At 41.0% G+C, this 13516-nt stretch overlaps 1 protein-coding gene across 8 annotated transcripts in view; it reads right to left on the bottom strand.

Annotated features, from left to right (window-relative positions):
* Nucleotides 1-465: 465 nt before the first annotated feature.
* The window catches only part of Acap2 (ArfGAP with coiled-coil, ankyrin repeat and PH domains 2), a 115805-nt gene continuing 102754 nt past the window's right edge, over nucleotides 466-13516 (bottom strand). For 7 of the 8 annotated variants that reach the window (XM_005344812.3, XM_013351432.2, XM_005344811.3 and 4 more), the window contains 3 exons: nucleotides 12119-12229; nucleotides 10250-10311; nucleotides 466-4644 (listed from right to left, as the gene is read on the bottom strand). In XM_005344812.3, the coding sequence (XP_005344869.1) occupies nucleotides 4544-4644; nucleotides 10250-10311; nucleotides 12119-12229 (274 nt within the window). In that variant the 3' untranslated portion in view covers nucleotides 466-4543. Of the gene's footprint in view, nucleotides 4645-9823; nucleotides 10312-12118; nucleotides 12230-13516 lie in introns of those variants that run through there. The other variant, XM_026785407.1, reaches the window with a different exon arrangement.

Raw genomic sequence — 13516 nt, forward strand, 5'->3', positions numbered from 1 at the left:
AAAAAAAAAGAAACAGGCTCTTTGCCTTCATCTAAAACACTTGTGTGGGTTCTCTTTTCGAGATCACTTGGGAGTCTGCATCTGCTCTGAACTAACTGTGAGAGCCCAGCTTAGCTTCCAGATCCGCGGTTCAGTGCTCCATTCACACGGGAGCGGGTTTTGTTTTAATGAAAGGATGGGCTACAGGTGTGCTGCCAAGATCAGGAACGCCAACAAACATATCAACCATAATGGGGAGAAGCAGAAGAGTCAAGAATGTCTCTCGTGGTCTTTAGTTCATGAAATTGGCAAGAAGAAAATATTTAAAGGATCCAAATGTTTTTCTGAATGGAAGTAATCGGTAAACAGGATCAACATGAACTGCCATTCCTTGGAAGGGTCAGAGAGTCAGGCTGGACTTTAACTAGAACAGATGTTAGGCAGCCACCATACAGTTCAAAAGAAATCTGAGCACCATAGTGACTGCGCCAGAAGTGAGATATTTTTATTGACTTATTATTGTAAATTTTCAGCATACAAAGTAATCAAGTATATTTACAATTCTTACATAATGTACATTTTAGAATAACTATAAAGATAATGTACTTTGCTCCATTTACAATGACAAACTACAGAAAAACTACATTCATGAATTAGATACAAACCTACACACTAATAAAAACTAATGGAGTGTTGGTTATACATTCTTAAAATCCTTTTCACAGGCAGAAAGAAATAGTACATGTGATCAGTCTTTATGACCGGAATGATCCAGAAATATCACAAAGCACGTAAACAGATATTTTTAAAAAGGAGCTTGTCATTTCCAAGTTACCCTTTAGCCTTTCGTATGAAAAGGTGCTAACAACTTGATAGCACAGCAAGCTTTCCCTGTTAAAAATTAATACCCAAAATAGGGCTGGGGAATGAGAAAATCCTAGAAAATAAGATAGTGAGAAGACCAATGCAAAGAAAAATTCTAGTTAATTAAATCTTCCTTTGTCCACATGATCCCCATTTATGTAAACAGAAAAAGATGCCCACAAAACATCCTTCTGGGTGTCAGGACTCAGCCAGACTGAATCCAAGTCCTTTCTATGGTTATGACATCAAAAAGTTAATAAAAGGTGAGTTTAACTTTATAATATTTGGCTTTTTATTACTGTTTGCTATTGTACAAAATGCAGACTTTTTTTTTTTTTACAATTTGATGCTTTCAAATTCCAATCTAGTCCTTTAAACGTGACGAGGTTCTCCCGTGTTTCTGGAGCCTCTTATCACACTCAGGGAAAGCTGCTACTTGACAGTGATGCCAATCCTCCCAGGACACACATGCTTTCGGAGCTTATGTTAGAGCCGGACCATGGGTCAGCTCTGTAAAACAAGAGGGGGCTGGGATGAAGCCCGGGGCCAGGCTGCTGCTCGTGGGCTAAGACTGCAGGTGTCCTCCTGCAAGCTCTGGGGACAGGTACACAAAGGGAGGCTTTAGAGGTTCCCTTTGTTTCAGCCATTCGCTTTATTTGTGAGGAGCCCTGGATCCAAGAAGGATGTAAACTAAAGCTATTATGAACATAAGATTTCATTTTTTTAAAAAAAAATGCAGCAACACAGAAAGTTGACCTGAGAATGAGTGGTCTAGGAATGTCCAATTATTCAGAGTGGGTAGCAAGTTTAGGTTTAAATAAAACAACTTGGTTCATGATCATATCTAATATGCAGAAAAATGTACTTTTAAACACTGCCAATATGATCACAAACATAAATTCTCTAAAATATAAGCATATAATTTTCTGCACCTGTGAGGTGCTAAAACACAAGCTGCCCGCTGGATTACTTTGGGGGAAGCAAACACCAAAGTTTGTGGCACCACGGCAGACACCGGCATCAGACAGTCAGGCACCCTGTAATGCTGGAAGCTTTTCATTTCCAAGGACTGTACTGAAAATGAACTTAAAATCTTGGAAATGTTAAACGAGTAAGTGTCTCAGTGAAGCCTTTGGAATGGCTACTCGATCACCTTTATCCGTGCCCGTGTTAAAGCCACATTTTGTGCATCCTTCATTGTGCCTCTGTTCTTATTTTGGCAGTAATCCAATTGTTTCCATTAATGAGAGCATGGAAAAGAGTGAACAGGCTCATAATAAAGAATCAAACTCGTAGTGGCGCGCACCTTTAATTTAATCCCAGCACTCAGGAGGCAGAGGCAGGCGGATCTCTGTGAGTCTGAGGCCAGACTGGTCTACAAGAGCTAGTTCCAGGACAGGCTCCAAAGCTACAGTGAAACCCTGTCTCGAAAAACAAAAAACAAACAAACAAAAAAAAATCATCAACTTCTTCTCAGCATGTCTTTCCTGCAGAGAACACAGAGCAATCGGAAAGAGCGGCCTGAGTGTGTGCCTGGCATTGTGGATATTCATCTCTCCTACTGTATGGAATACTGCGCAACACGCCACATAAAGCTATTGGTGAACACAGCAAAACTCATCTAAGAGCCAATCTACTTCATGATAGAAATTTAAAGCCTTGCTAGACTCCATTCCCTTTCGGTCATTCAATTTCTCAACACGTTGAGAAAATTAAGTGAGCCATAAAAACATGTTCTTGCATTGCCAGGCTCCATGCGATCAGAAAAGACGAAGCTTGTTCTGAAGATACTCAGAACCACAATGATCTTCAAGGCATTTCACACACACCTGAATCTTTAAGGCTTATTTCAAAAACACTCTGGCCATTAAAGGGCAGCAGACACTACTGACTGTCACACCAAAAACTTCTGACACACATCAGGGAGGGAGGGAGGCAGACAGGTCCAGAGGACTGTCCCCAGCAGCTGAAAGGGAAGCCCATCCGCACCTCCACAGAGGAGGCAGGAGCTCCACAGTGACCGAGAACGGGCACTGAGGAGAAGAGGTGGGCTTCTTCCCTCTGGTCCTTTCTTTAGCCTGCTCTTCCTTGACTATGTGTTAGGACAATAAATTTCAAAACACACACCAATTAAAATTAGACTTTTGCCTTTAACAAAATACTGACAAGGCCAGATTCCTTCCATCCTGTGGAAGTCTGTGCTTCCTCAGACAGAAATCACAGCAGATCTTTATCTCCAACATGTGGGGACTTACGAAATAAGCACTCCATGCTTGCAATTCGGCTGAGCCAGGGGACCGTATCTGTGTTGAGAATTTATCGCAGTATGATTTCTGCTTAGATTCAGATTTCATATTTAATCCAAGTAAGGTTCTACATACTGTGGGGAAAATGGTAATTTTTTATTTAATTGACTATAATTATATATATATATATACATTTAAAAATGTTTCTGTGAAGCTGAGTATCAATGCTACTTACATACAATCTCTAAAAGATTAAATGTCATCAACAGTGCTGGAAATGAACCGCAAGGCAATTATTTATTCATTCCATACTTTGACAAGATGTGTCAATCAGAGGTGGAATCTGACCAAACTGTATCACATACTCGTAATTTTGGAACTCAAAGGTCAATGACATATTTTACTTATTCTAAAGCTATATACAGAATACAATTTAAAAGAATGTATACTATTGTATAGTAAACAAGATAAATGTAGAAAAAATAAAAGGAATTTATTGCTGGTAAATTTTAGTATAAACAGAAAAAAAAATTAGCTTTTTCTTCTTTTACATGGAGATTTTTCTTTCACCAGGAGTAATAGTAAATATATATATATAGCTTAAAATGGATAAATTCCAAATATAAAATGACCTACATTATCTTTGAAATCACCGTGTTTTGGTGAAAGCCCAATTTTGCAATAGTCAACTTCTGAAATACAGTTTTATTGCACTGATGCTCTTTTCAAGGTTTTAGGAAATCAACCCAACAATAAAAACTGAGCGGGGAGTCTTGCGGTGACTGAAAGAAGAAAACAGAATGACCTCCTTTGCACCACAAGATGAAATAAGTCTAAAGACTAAAGCGTGGTCTACTGGACAGTCACCATGTTTGCTGAAGTCCTGACGTGCAATGGCATCTCTGAGCAAAGGAGGGGCATCCTCACTAGTCCTAGCAATGACATCATATACCGTGGGTACCACAGCTAAGCTACCAGGAAACACACGGACATATTTCTAAACCACCAACAATTATCAGTGAAGCTGTAGAAAAGATACATCCTCGACACAGGTAAGCAAACTGGCTCCCACTTGGTGCAGACATAGTGACTGAGTGTTCCTGGGGAGAAGCAGGGCACTACCCAAGGCAAAGGTGCACGGGCCCAACAGTGTAAGCATCTCGGAACTTAGGAGATCGCTTAGATCTGGATACAACTTTATATAAAAGCACACCCGTTAAACAGTCTTTTTCTTCTTAAATAAAAGAGGAATTATAGTGGATTTCTCCCTTTCCCAACTATGAGAGATCTGTTTTCATTTACAAAAATACCAATGAATGGGTACCATTTTTCTCCAAACAATTCAATGTCTACTAAAATCAAGTAGAATTAAAGCAGTTAAAAAAAAGGTGTAATATTTTGGTTGTACACATTAGTAATTCACCAAATTTCATAGTTTCCCCTCTTTAAAAGGCTCAGAACTTCTGTGAATCTTGCTGGAAACGATTGAGTTTCTCTGGATTATTGGATGCCATTTGAGAAAAATCACGAAAAATGTCCTGGTAAGTTTCATCACCTGCATGAAAGTAAAACAAAGACACTTTTAAAATGTATACAGCTAAGGCATTAATAGAACAACATATGCATTTACTCGTACTATTTTAGGGCTCATTACATTCAAGTTTTGTTCCAAGAGCATTTTTGGAAGGAAAAAAGCCAACTAAAAATAACACCAGAAAAGTACGAAAGAAAGGGAAGCTGTACCTGAGAGAAGCATCTCAGATGTGCGGCAGGGGAGCTCAGAGTTAGAGAGGAGCAAGATGCAAGCGTTTGAAAGCAATGTGAAGAAACATTCGTTAGCACACGAAAGAAGAGAGGTTATGAGATGAAGTACACAGCACATTTTATAAGAAAATACTTTGCTGAATAAAAGTTAAAGGAAATGACTAAAGTCAAATACTAGTCAAGGTTCTGATGGATGCAGGTTACCAAGGAGACAAGCTGGGCAACAGCTACGAAGAGCTTCCTGCACCATCTTCAGCTCGAAGCGCTTTATGCTGAAACAGCTGTTGGTGAAAGGGAGCTCGCATACCCTCTGAGGTTGAGAACTAACGCGTCGGACCCGCTGCTCGGTAAATTCACTAATCACAAGGCCAGAGCATGACTGCAAACCCAGAGCTCCACACTGTCAGGTGACTCACAAGCAGGACTGCTATGCAACAGGAAAGGATAGCCAAGAATCTACTCACAGTCGGAGGAGCAAACGTGTGGACCCTCAGCACTCTTACAGAAATGTAAATTAGAGCTGAGGACTTACGGCAAGCGGGGAACCATTCTTCTCACCAAGGAACTATATGTACACGTATAAATTAATCCCTCGAGGGGAGAAATCTTATTTCCAGGACGGCTTGCTTATCATGACACGTCCAGCCGAACACTGCATTGGTACAGACTCCTGGCGCAATTCTACTCTCACTTGAGCATAGGATACTGTTTTATAAGACTCTTGTCATTACAGGGGTCGATCATTAGATCCTCTGAGATAACCTGCATCCCATCTTACAACAATCTCATTATCACAGATCTTGTTAACAGCACAGTAAGCTCTCGAAGTCTTACAAAGCGAGATTATTATAAAGCACAGAGATGTCACACCAAAGGCTAGAGAATTAGAAAAACACTGAGGGGGCCAGGTAAAAATCTATTTAAAAGACCTAAAATCATAACGTAAGAATTTTAATAAAAAGGCTTTAATACTCTTAATGTGTAGTACTTTAAATATTCAGTCTATGTAAAAAGCAATTTATTAAAATCTGGGAAATTGAACCATGACAGAAATCAGCTAACCCTAACCGACTACTTTAAAACGGGAAAATACAGTGAGAAGAGAATGTTAACAGGCTGGCTGGAGGTGAGAGCTGACTCCCGACACTAGACCGGAGCACACTAAAGGCCAGTCCGCTGGAACTGGCCAGACCGTCCAATTAGCGCATGACAAACTACCTACTCTTGTGCTTGGCCATCCTACAGGGCACGAAATAAACTCAGGAGCGCAACATTAAATAACAATTAACAAACATACAAAATACTTTAATTTTTTTCTCTTTTTAGATGTTGAAGTAAAATATGTAAAATATTTATTGTAAACATTATAAATATTTTTAAAATACTATTCAGATAGTCTAGGATTTTACTTTCCAAGAAAGTGTAAAGTGCAGATTATAATACAAAAATACCACATTGATTTTACCATTCGACACCAGAAGGAACGTAAAAGGCACACATTATATATCCAGGAAGAAACGGGAGGCGGGTCTAGCAGACGCTGACGTCTAGCAGACGCTGACACCAAGCCGTTCACAGATAGCACCAGGTGAGTGCTCTCAAGTGTTACAGCGGTACAATGGCGATGTATGGCTTCTACATTCAGCGATGCATATTCTGTATATAGCGAGCTGCTTCTCTTTACGGTTTTCTAGTGTCTGATTTTTAAGTCATCTAGCACATATTACACAAGTACAGTTTTAGTAAAACCATTGTACCATGCGAAACTAACTATAAGGCCTTCCATTCACGGAATTCAACGTGTCCTGGAAGGAGAGTGTGGTGCTGTGGTAATCATTGGTCTCACTGACTGCAAACGGCTAAGAGTCCACACAATACAAAAGGAAGTTTCTAGCTTCATACACAAAACTCGTTAAGATCAGTTTTTTAAATGAATAATGCACTATTAATACGCTACCTTCCTTAGACCTCAAAATGTGCTGTCCAAAACAACAACAGTGATTTACTTAAAACAGTCGACACAAAGTGAGCTTCATTATCTAAACTTTAAGGAGAATTTTAATCACTTGAATATTTCCCCGAGGCAAATCTAATTTGTTTGAACTAGAACACATAAATAAGATTCCAGAATACATTGCCCTGGAATCTTCCTATTAATACACGGAACAACTTACTACAAAACAGCTAAGCATATTCTTTAAATTACTTAATCATATTTTTCCCCCATTCAGAAAGTTCGAGTTTTTTGTGTGCCTGAACAATTCTGAACTTTTAAAATACAGGCTGCTGTGTTTGCGCTGCCGGTTTAAAACCCCTTTGGTTTTTGGCATTCTGAACGCTCATCACTACAGCCCTCAGCGTGACAGGCAAGGTTCGGTGGCCTCACTACTGAAATGAACGCTCTCAGAGGATGTGACACCCACTCTCTGGGAGCACAGGCATCAACCCGCCCCTTTTGGCTGGGAACACTTTCCTTCTACCAATGACTGGCTAGGTCCCAGAAGCCACAGCTCACAGGACCGGAGTGGCTCCCTAAGGCAGGGATTCTCTGCTGGCTGAGAACCTGCCAGCGCTCAAGAGACCCAGAGCAGAGGCAGGAAGCACAGAAATGAATTCCCACCACATTACCGCGCCCTGCCAGGCCTCCTGAGAGTTCTCAAAAGCTGTGAAAAGAACCCCCTTCCTTCGGAAGCTGTGTGCTCTTAATACTGCCTGCAAAAAAAGGTGTGTCCGTGGGACTGTAGACCCACGTTTAGAAATGGGGTTTCCTAGAAGCCCCTGATTGCCAAGCATTTTAACCAAGTCCTCTAAATAGTGGACCTGTCACTATCAAAAGACTGACAGTTTCTCTACCTCCAAACTGCTCAGAGCTCTGCCGCTTCCCTCCTATTGCTAGTGATAAAGGAGTCAGGCAAAGAAAATACAGTAAGATGCAGAGAGAAAATGAGGAGTGGCTGTTGGGCCAGCCTGCGGGGGGGTGGGGGGTGAAGGGGTGCGTGTCTGCTCTGTGGCTGTCCAGGCCAGCATGTTCTGCTCTGCCAGGCCTCAGAGGGGAAAGGAGGAACGGCAGAGAGCAGCTGTTGCAGCACCTCACCACACCTCACGAATGAAGCATTCACCTTCAAACTCTGGACCCTTATACTGAGTTCAAAATCAAATTATTTCCAAGATGTTTCTCAAATAGGTTTTTACATCTTATTTTTTAACCTGGTATGGTTGGCAGAATTCTAATTTTTAACTTCTAAATTAAAATTTGCCCATTTTTTTAAGTCTTAGAGTGAGGCCTGTTTTTGGATTTTTATTAAAACTAAGAAAAAATGATTTTCCTATTGATACCTGGAAGTCCCTATATTTACATATAAACCTGCACACAGACAACAGTGAAAGAGGCGTCTGAGCATTCCTGGATGACACAGAAGAAATTCAGGCAACTTGGGCAGAACTAGATGAGGTGCAAAAAGGAAAGGTCCTGCCCCTGCAAATTCCCATCTGCTGAGCAAATGGATCGCTGACCTCTGACCTGTGGCTCACCAGCTGGGCGGCCATTGTAGCAAGCACCTTAAGAAAGGTGCAGCTGGCTGGACGGCTACAAATGTCCCCTCACTTACAATCTTGTAGTTCCCTGCTACCTCACAAATGCCAGCTCATTTTCTTTGATCGATTTTTATTTAAAGTGCTTAACCACAAAGGCCTCAGAAAAGGCCCAGTAATCCTACCGTTTAAAGATATCTGCTACAAAATTAGAACTTATTCAAGATCTAACATTCAACTTTGAAACACATGGGCAAGACTCAGAGTTAGCGCTGAGTCTCCCCATAATAAGTACACTGACATCAGAACATCCGGACTCAGCAGTGATCCACAGGATTAGAGTGAACCGCCCTAGACTAGAAGTCTGCATCGGACCCGGGGCCTTTTCCTTCCCTATTACGTCAGGTCAAACATAAGTGGTAAATACAGTCCTCTGAGAAAAAAAATGGCCTTACACTGATAGAGATGACTGCAGTCAAAATGAAGTAAGTGGCTGACGTTAACATAAATTCAAAATACAGTTCATGAGGAAGGAGAGAGGATTTTACCAGGCCACTTTAAAGATAATATAAATATTCATTTTTATAAAATGAAATATTCTCACTGAAAAGTGAATGTCTGTAAGTACTTTGGTCATGAATTCCTGAAATGTTTAGGAATATGTGTATGCATTTCAAACAGATAAGAATTCATGTACTCAAATTCATCAAGTAGAATGCAATGTCCTTCTTGTGACGCTGTCTAACTAGCACGTTTCCATCACACAGGGGAATCTGATCAGCTTTTCTTTCTTTCCTTCACACCATGACTCAAGTGGAAACCACTTGAGATGAAGACTGCAGTGGTCATGAACTGAGATTTTTCTAGAAAGTCTACCTAGCCATCAGGTTCACAAAACATTGCTCTAAATACATCTACTCACCGCAGCAAGCAGTGTACAACTGCCTGGGGCAAAGCTACAGATAGATAAACTTTTTTCAGCCTCGAAACTAATTCTCTACCCACTGTGGACTTTAACTTACTGGTAAAGGTTTACTTTAAATCTTCAACTCATTCTTAGATTAAATATAAAACTCATCAATAAACTTCTCCTTGGTATTTTCCACACTAACTTTTTTATATACAAAACACATAAATTTGTTTTATTTTCCCTGAACACAATGTATAGAAATTCCCTGAATAACAAAAAGAACCCCATTTTGTTATATTCGCTGGACAGCTAACAAGAACTCTTTCTGAAGCTGGGCGGTGGTGGCACACGCCTTTAATCCTAGCACTCGGGAGGCAGAGACAGCTGGATCGATCTCTGAGTTTGAGGCCAGCCTGGTCTACAAAGCAAGTTCCAGAACAGCCAGGGCTGTACAGAGAAATCCTGTTACAAAAAAAAAAAAAAAAAAGAAAGAAAGAGAGAAAGAAAAAAAAAGAAAGAGAGAGAGAGAGTGGGGGGATAGAGGGAGGGAGAAGGAGGGGAAAAAAGGAAGAGAAAAGGAATGGAGGAAGAATTCCTTCTGAAACTGCTCTCCTGCCGCCTCCGCAGCACACAGTCCGTTGTCATGCGTGTTGCTGGAGCGCATGTGGAAGACATCTGTACAGCAGATAAGGATGCCAGCGGCCAGAGCTGACTGAATACAGTAAGTGAAGTGTACTGAAACAGAAACACGTCCGAGTGTGTAAAGGTCCGGGATCAGCCACCCGAGAATTCGGTAGGTCCAGCCGCTAACAACTCACAATTTACAGGTACATTATAAAATCTCTATAACACATTAGTTAGCTAAGGAGCTATGAATCTTCCAATTGTAAACTGATAAATTCCTGAATGCATTTTTTATACTGCATTTCTGTATGATTATTGGTAGAATATTGACCTGGCTGTCCATAAAGTCCTTCCGATTCCCGCATTTCTTCATTCATTCTTGCTAAACGTAACCTAAAATTCAAGAAGAAGAGCTCTTAGAGGAAGTAACACAAGGACTCGTAAACAAACGGGTTACATGGGCAGGCAGTATGAATGCCAGCAGAATTAGTCCCTTCCCAGCATCTGTCAGTAAGACAAACTCCGTTTCTCAGACACTATGCAGTGCAGAATTCACCGCGCCTCCACCCATGTCATTCTCACGAGCAGACAGTAAAGTGTTTCTTAGGAAAGCAGGTGCCTACAGCTCTTCCAACAGCCCGTGTCCTCCAGGCTTCAGAGGATGCCTAACTCCTACAGCAAGCAACTGGGTGGAATTGCTGCCTCTGCTAGCCAGTCCTAGTTCACGAGCTTACCCTGAGTGTGAGCGTTCCCAACACATGAGCAATGCGCTCCTTCCATATAATGGAAATATACTTTGATATATGAGCACTGCAGGAAATGACTAAGGGTTATCAACATTTTCCCAAGGTTACCATACTGGTCATACACTCTTTGGAGGTTACGAATCCTGGCAATGGCAGACAGGTAACATTGGATTAAGAAAGCAAGTATTTCTTCTCTTTCTGAAAGTACTCTTTGTGGTGCCTGCTTGTCCTTCTGGCCACATCACCTGCGGTCTTCCCGGAGCTCCCACTCTCTTCCGAGTGCTCTGTCAGGAGCAGCAGCAGCAGTGGACACTGACACTGCCCTTCAGCTCTCACTCTGGGGACCAAGGCAGGCTCCTAAGCATCCCCTTGCTATGTGGATTCTCTGAAAGAGGAGCCTTCCTCGCTGGCTTCAGTTGTTAACTTGACACTGAGTCATCTGGGAGAGTCCTGAACTTGGGACTGTCTGGATCAGACTGGTCGGGGGTATCATGTTTGTAGGGTTATTTTCTTGACTGCTGACTGACGGCGGCCTTCACAGCAACAGCAACTCCTCCACGGCCTGTGCCATGGGAGGCTGGGAGCATGGGCTCAAGGCAGCCACGAGGCTTCTCTGAACTGAGGGCGTCATGACTAGGCATGTTTCTGCTCAAGAGGAGAGGGATCACCAAGTCTCAGCTTCCATTAGCCCAGACTGGAATAATCACATGACTATTTCCGATAGTTTCAGGAAATGAAGCATGGCTGACGACGTCACACTCCTAGGTTCTAAGCGTAGCACACTGCTTTGACCTAACATGCAAACCTACTGAACACCACAGGAAACACAACATTCAAAACCATCTATTCGTGTTTGTCCATATGAACATGCGTTTAAACGGCTGCTTCCCTCCAGCTCCGTGATAAGCCTCTCCCCCTCAGCGAGTAGATTAAAACTACCCATAGCTCCACCTACCCCACCCCAGGCCTCCTGCTGTACTAACAGGGAAGAGCATTTGGGTAGCCAGGGCTTATGTTTCTACTGCTGTGGCGGTACAGCAAAAGTGGCCACGAGTCCAGCCAGGCATCAGAGTAGAAATTCAGAAGTGAAGTCCTAGATCTAACATTTATTAGTTTTTCAAATCATCTGAGGCTTAGCTTCTTTACCAATAAAGTGGGATAATAAAGAATAGAGTCCTCACAGAGTTGTGAAGGACAAACGAACCTGTGCGTTTTAAAGCACTTGCCAGATCCAGTATCCATAAAGGAATGGCACAAATAAAACACTGAGTTTAAATCTCCCACAGACTGGGCATGATGGTATATACCTTTAATCCCAGCACGTGGGAGGCAGAGGGAATAAGATCTCTGCAAGTTCAAGGCCAGCCTGGTCTACATAGCAAGTTCCAGGACAGCCAGGACTATTTGTACAAACAACATATAGCGCAGGAAATAAGTACACAGGAAACACTTACAAGGTTACTATGTCAGCATTGGCTGCTTCCACAGCTATGCTCAAAGGGTCCTTCCCCTCTTCATCAGTGGCGTGTTGATTGGCACCTCGCTTTAGGAATAAACACACCTGCCTGTTTAAGGGAACAGCATTTTTCAGACAGTGCCAAGATGAAAAATTTCCATATTCACCTTCAAAATAAAAAGTTCTACCTAACTTAAATAACATTTTATTAGAAAATTCTTAATGCATTCTACCATCGTCAATGAATAGACTTAAATAATAGAGGCCAACTGAGATCTTTACAAGTCCCAAATAATCTTCATTATCTTAGATAATCTGGTGCTCTATAACAAAGTGGGATATATAATCACAACTCTATCCTCAACAAGTATCTTTAAAAGCTACACAGAGATACTGACAACAGAAGGCTACGAACGGAGGAAACTAAGACAATGTAAACACTATAATAATCACGCTACAATAAAAGAAAGTAGGCAGCAATCCTCCCATTGTGCTACACAAATATTCTTAACTTGAAGATATTCACATTTTTAAAAATATATGAAAGAATGAGTAAATGGGGTCTGTGAAATAAATGAGAAAAACTGACACAATTTAAGCAACTATAAAAGATGAAGCAAATACTACTGTGTTTTACCATAGAGAAGCTTTCATGATTAAGTTACTAAACTGATTATCTGCTGATAAAGACAACAAGTGATAATGAACTAAAAGATGCCATTAACTATGTTTAAAATCAGCTTCAAGCTTATCCAGGAATAAATGGAAACTCTGAGATCTTATTTAAAATGACTCGAACATCTCGCTTCATTGGCACCTTCTAACAGGAAGTCGACTGTCATGGCATTACTGTTCCAAATATATCATTTACGGCCTTAACGTCAGTTATCTTAATAAAGAACTCAGTCAATGCCGGGACTAAGCACCTTAAGGAAAACCTAGAAATTTCCAAAGTTATAAGTTCTCCCAAAATTAGGATGTATAGAGAATGTATGTATAAATGCATACAAATAGCATAACCTCAGCTGGGAAACAAACAAAATACCACAACTTCAGTAATAGAGGAAGTCAGGGAGAAAACTGGTCAATTTATTGACATGCCAAGATTAAAGTGAGCATTATATTTTATATCTGTACACTAGCTATACTAGTTACTTTATATGTGTACATTATTTATACTGGTTAGTTTATATCTAACACTAGCTACACTGTATGTATACTAGCTACTCTGGTGAGTTTATGTCTGTACACTAGTTATACTGGCTAGATTATATCTGCACACTAACTATACTGATTAGTTTGTATCCGTACAATAGTTATACTGGTTAGTTTATATCTGCACACTAGCTATACTGGTTAGTTTCTATCTGTATACTAGTTATACTGGTTAGTTTCT

This window comes from Microtus ochrogaster, chromosome 2 (assembly GCF_000317375.1).
Source record: "Microtus ochrogaster isolate Prairie Vole_2 chromosome 2, MicOch1.0, whole genome shotgun sequence".
Taxonomy (NCBI): Eukaryota; Metazoa; Chordata; class Mammalia; order Rodentia; family Cricetidae; genus Microtus; species Microtus ochrogaster.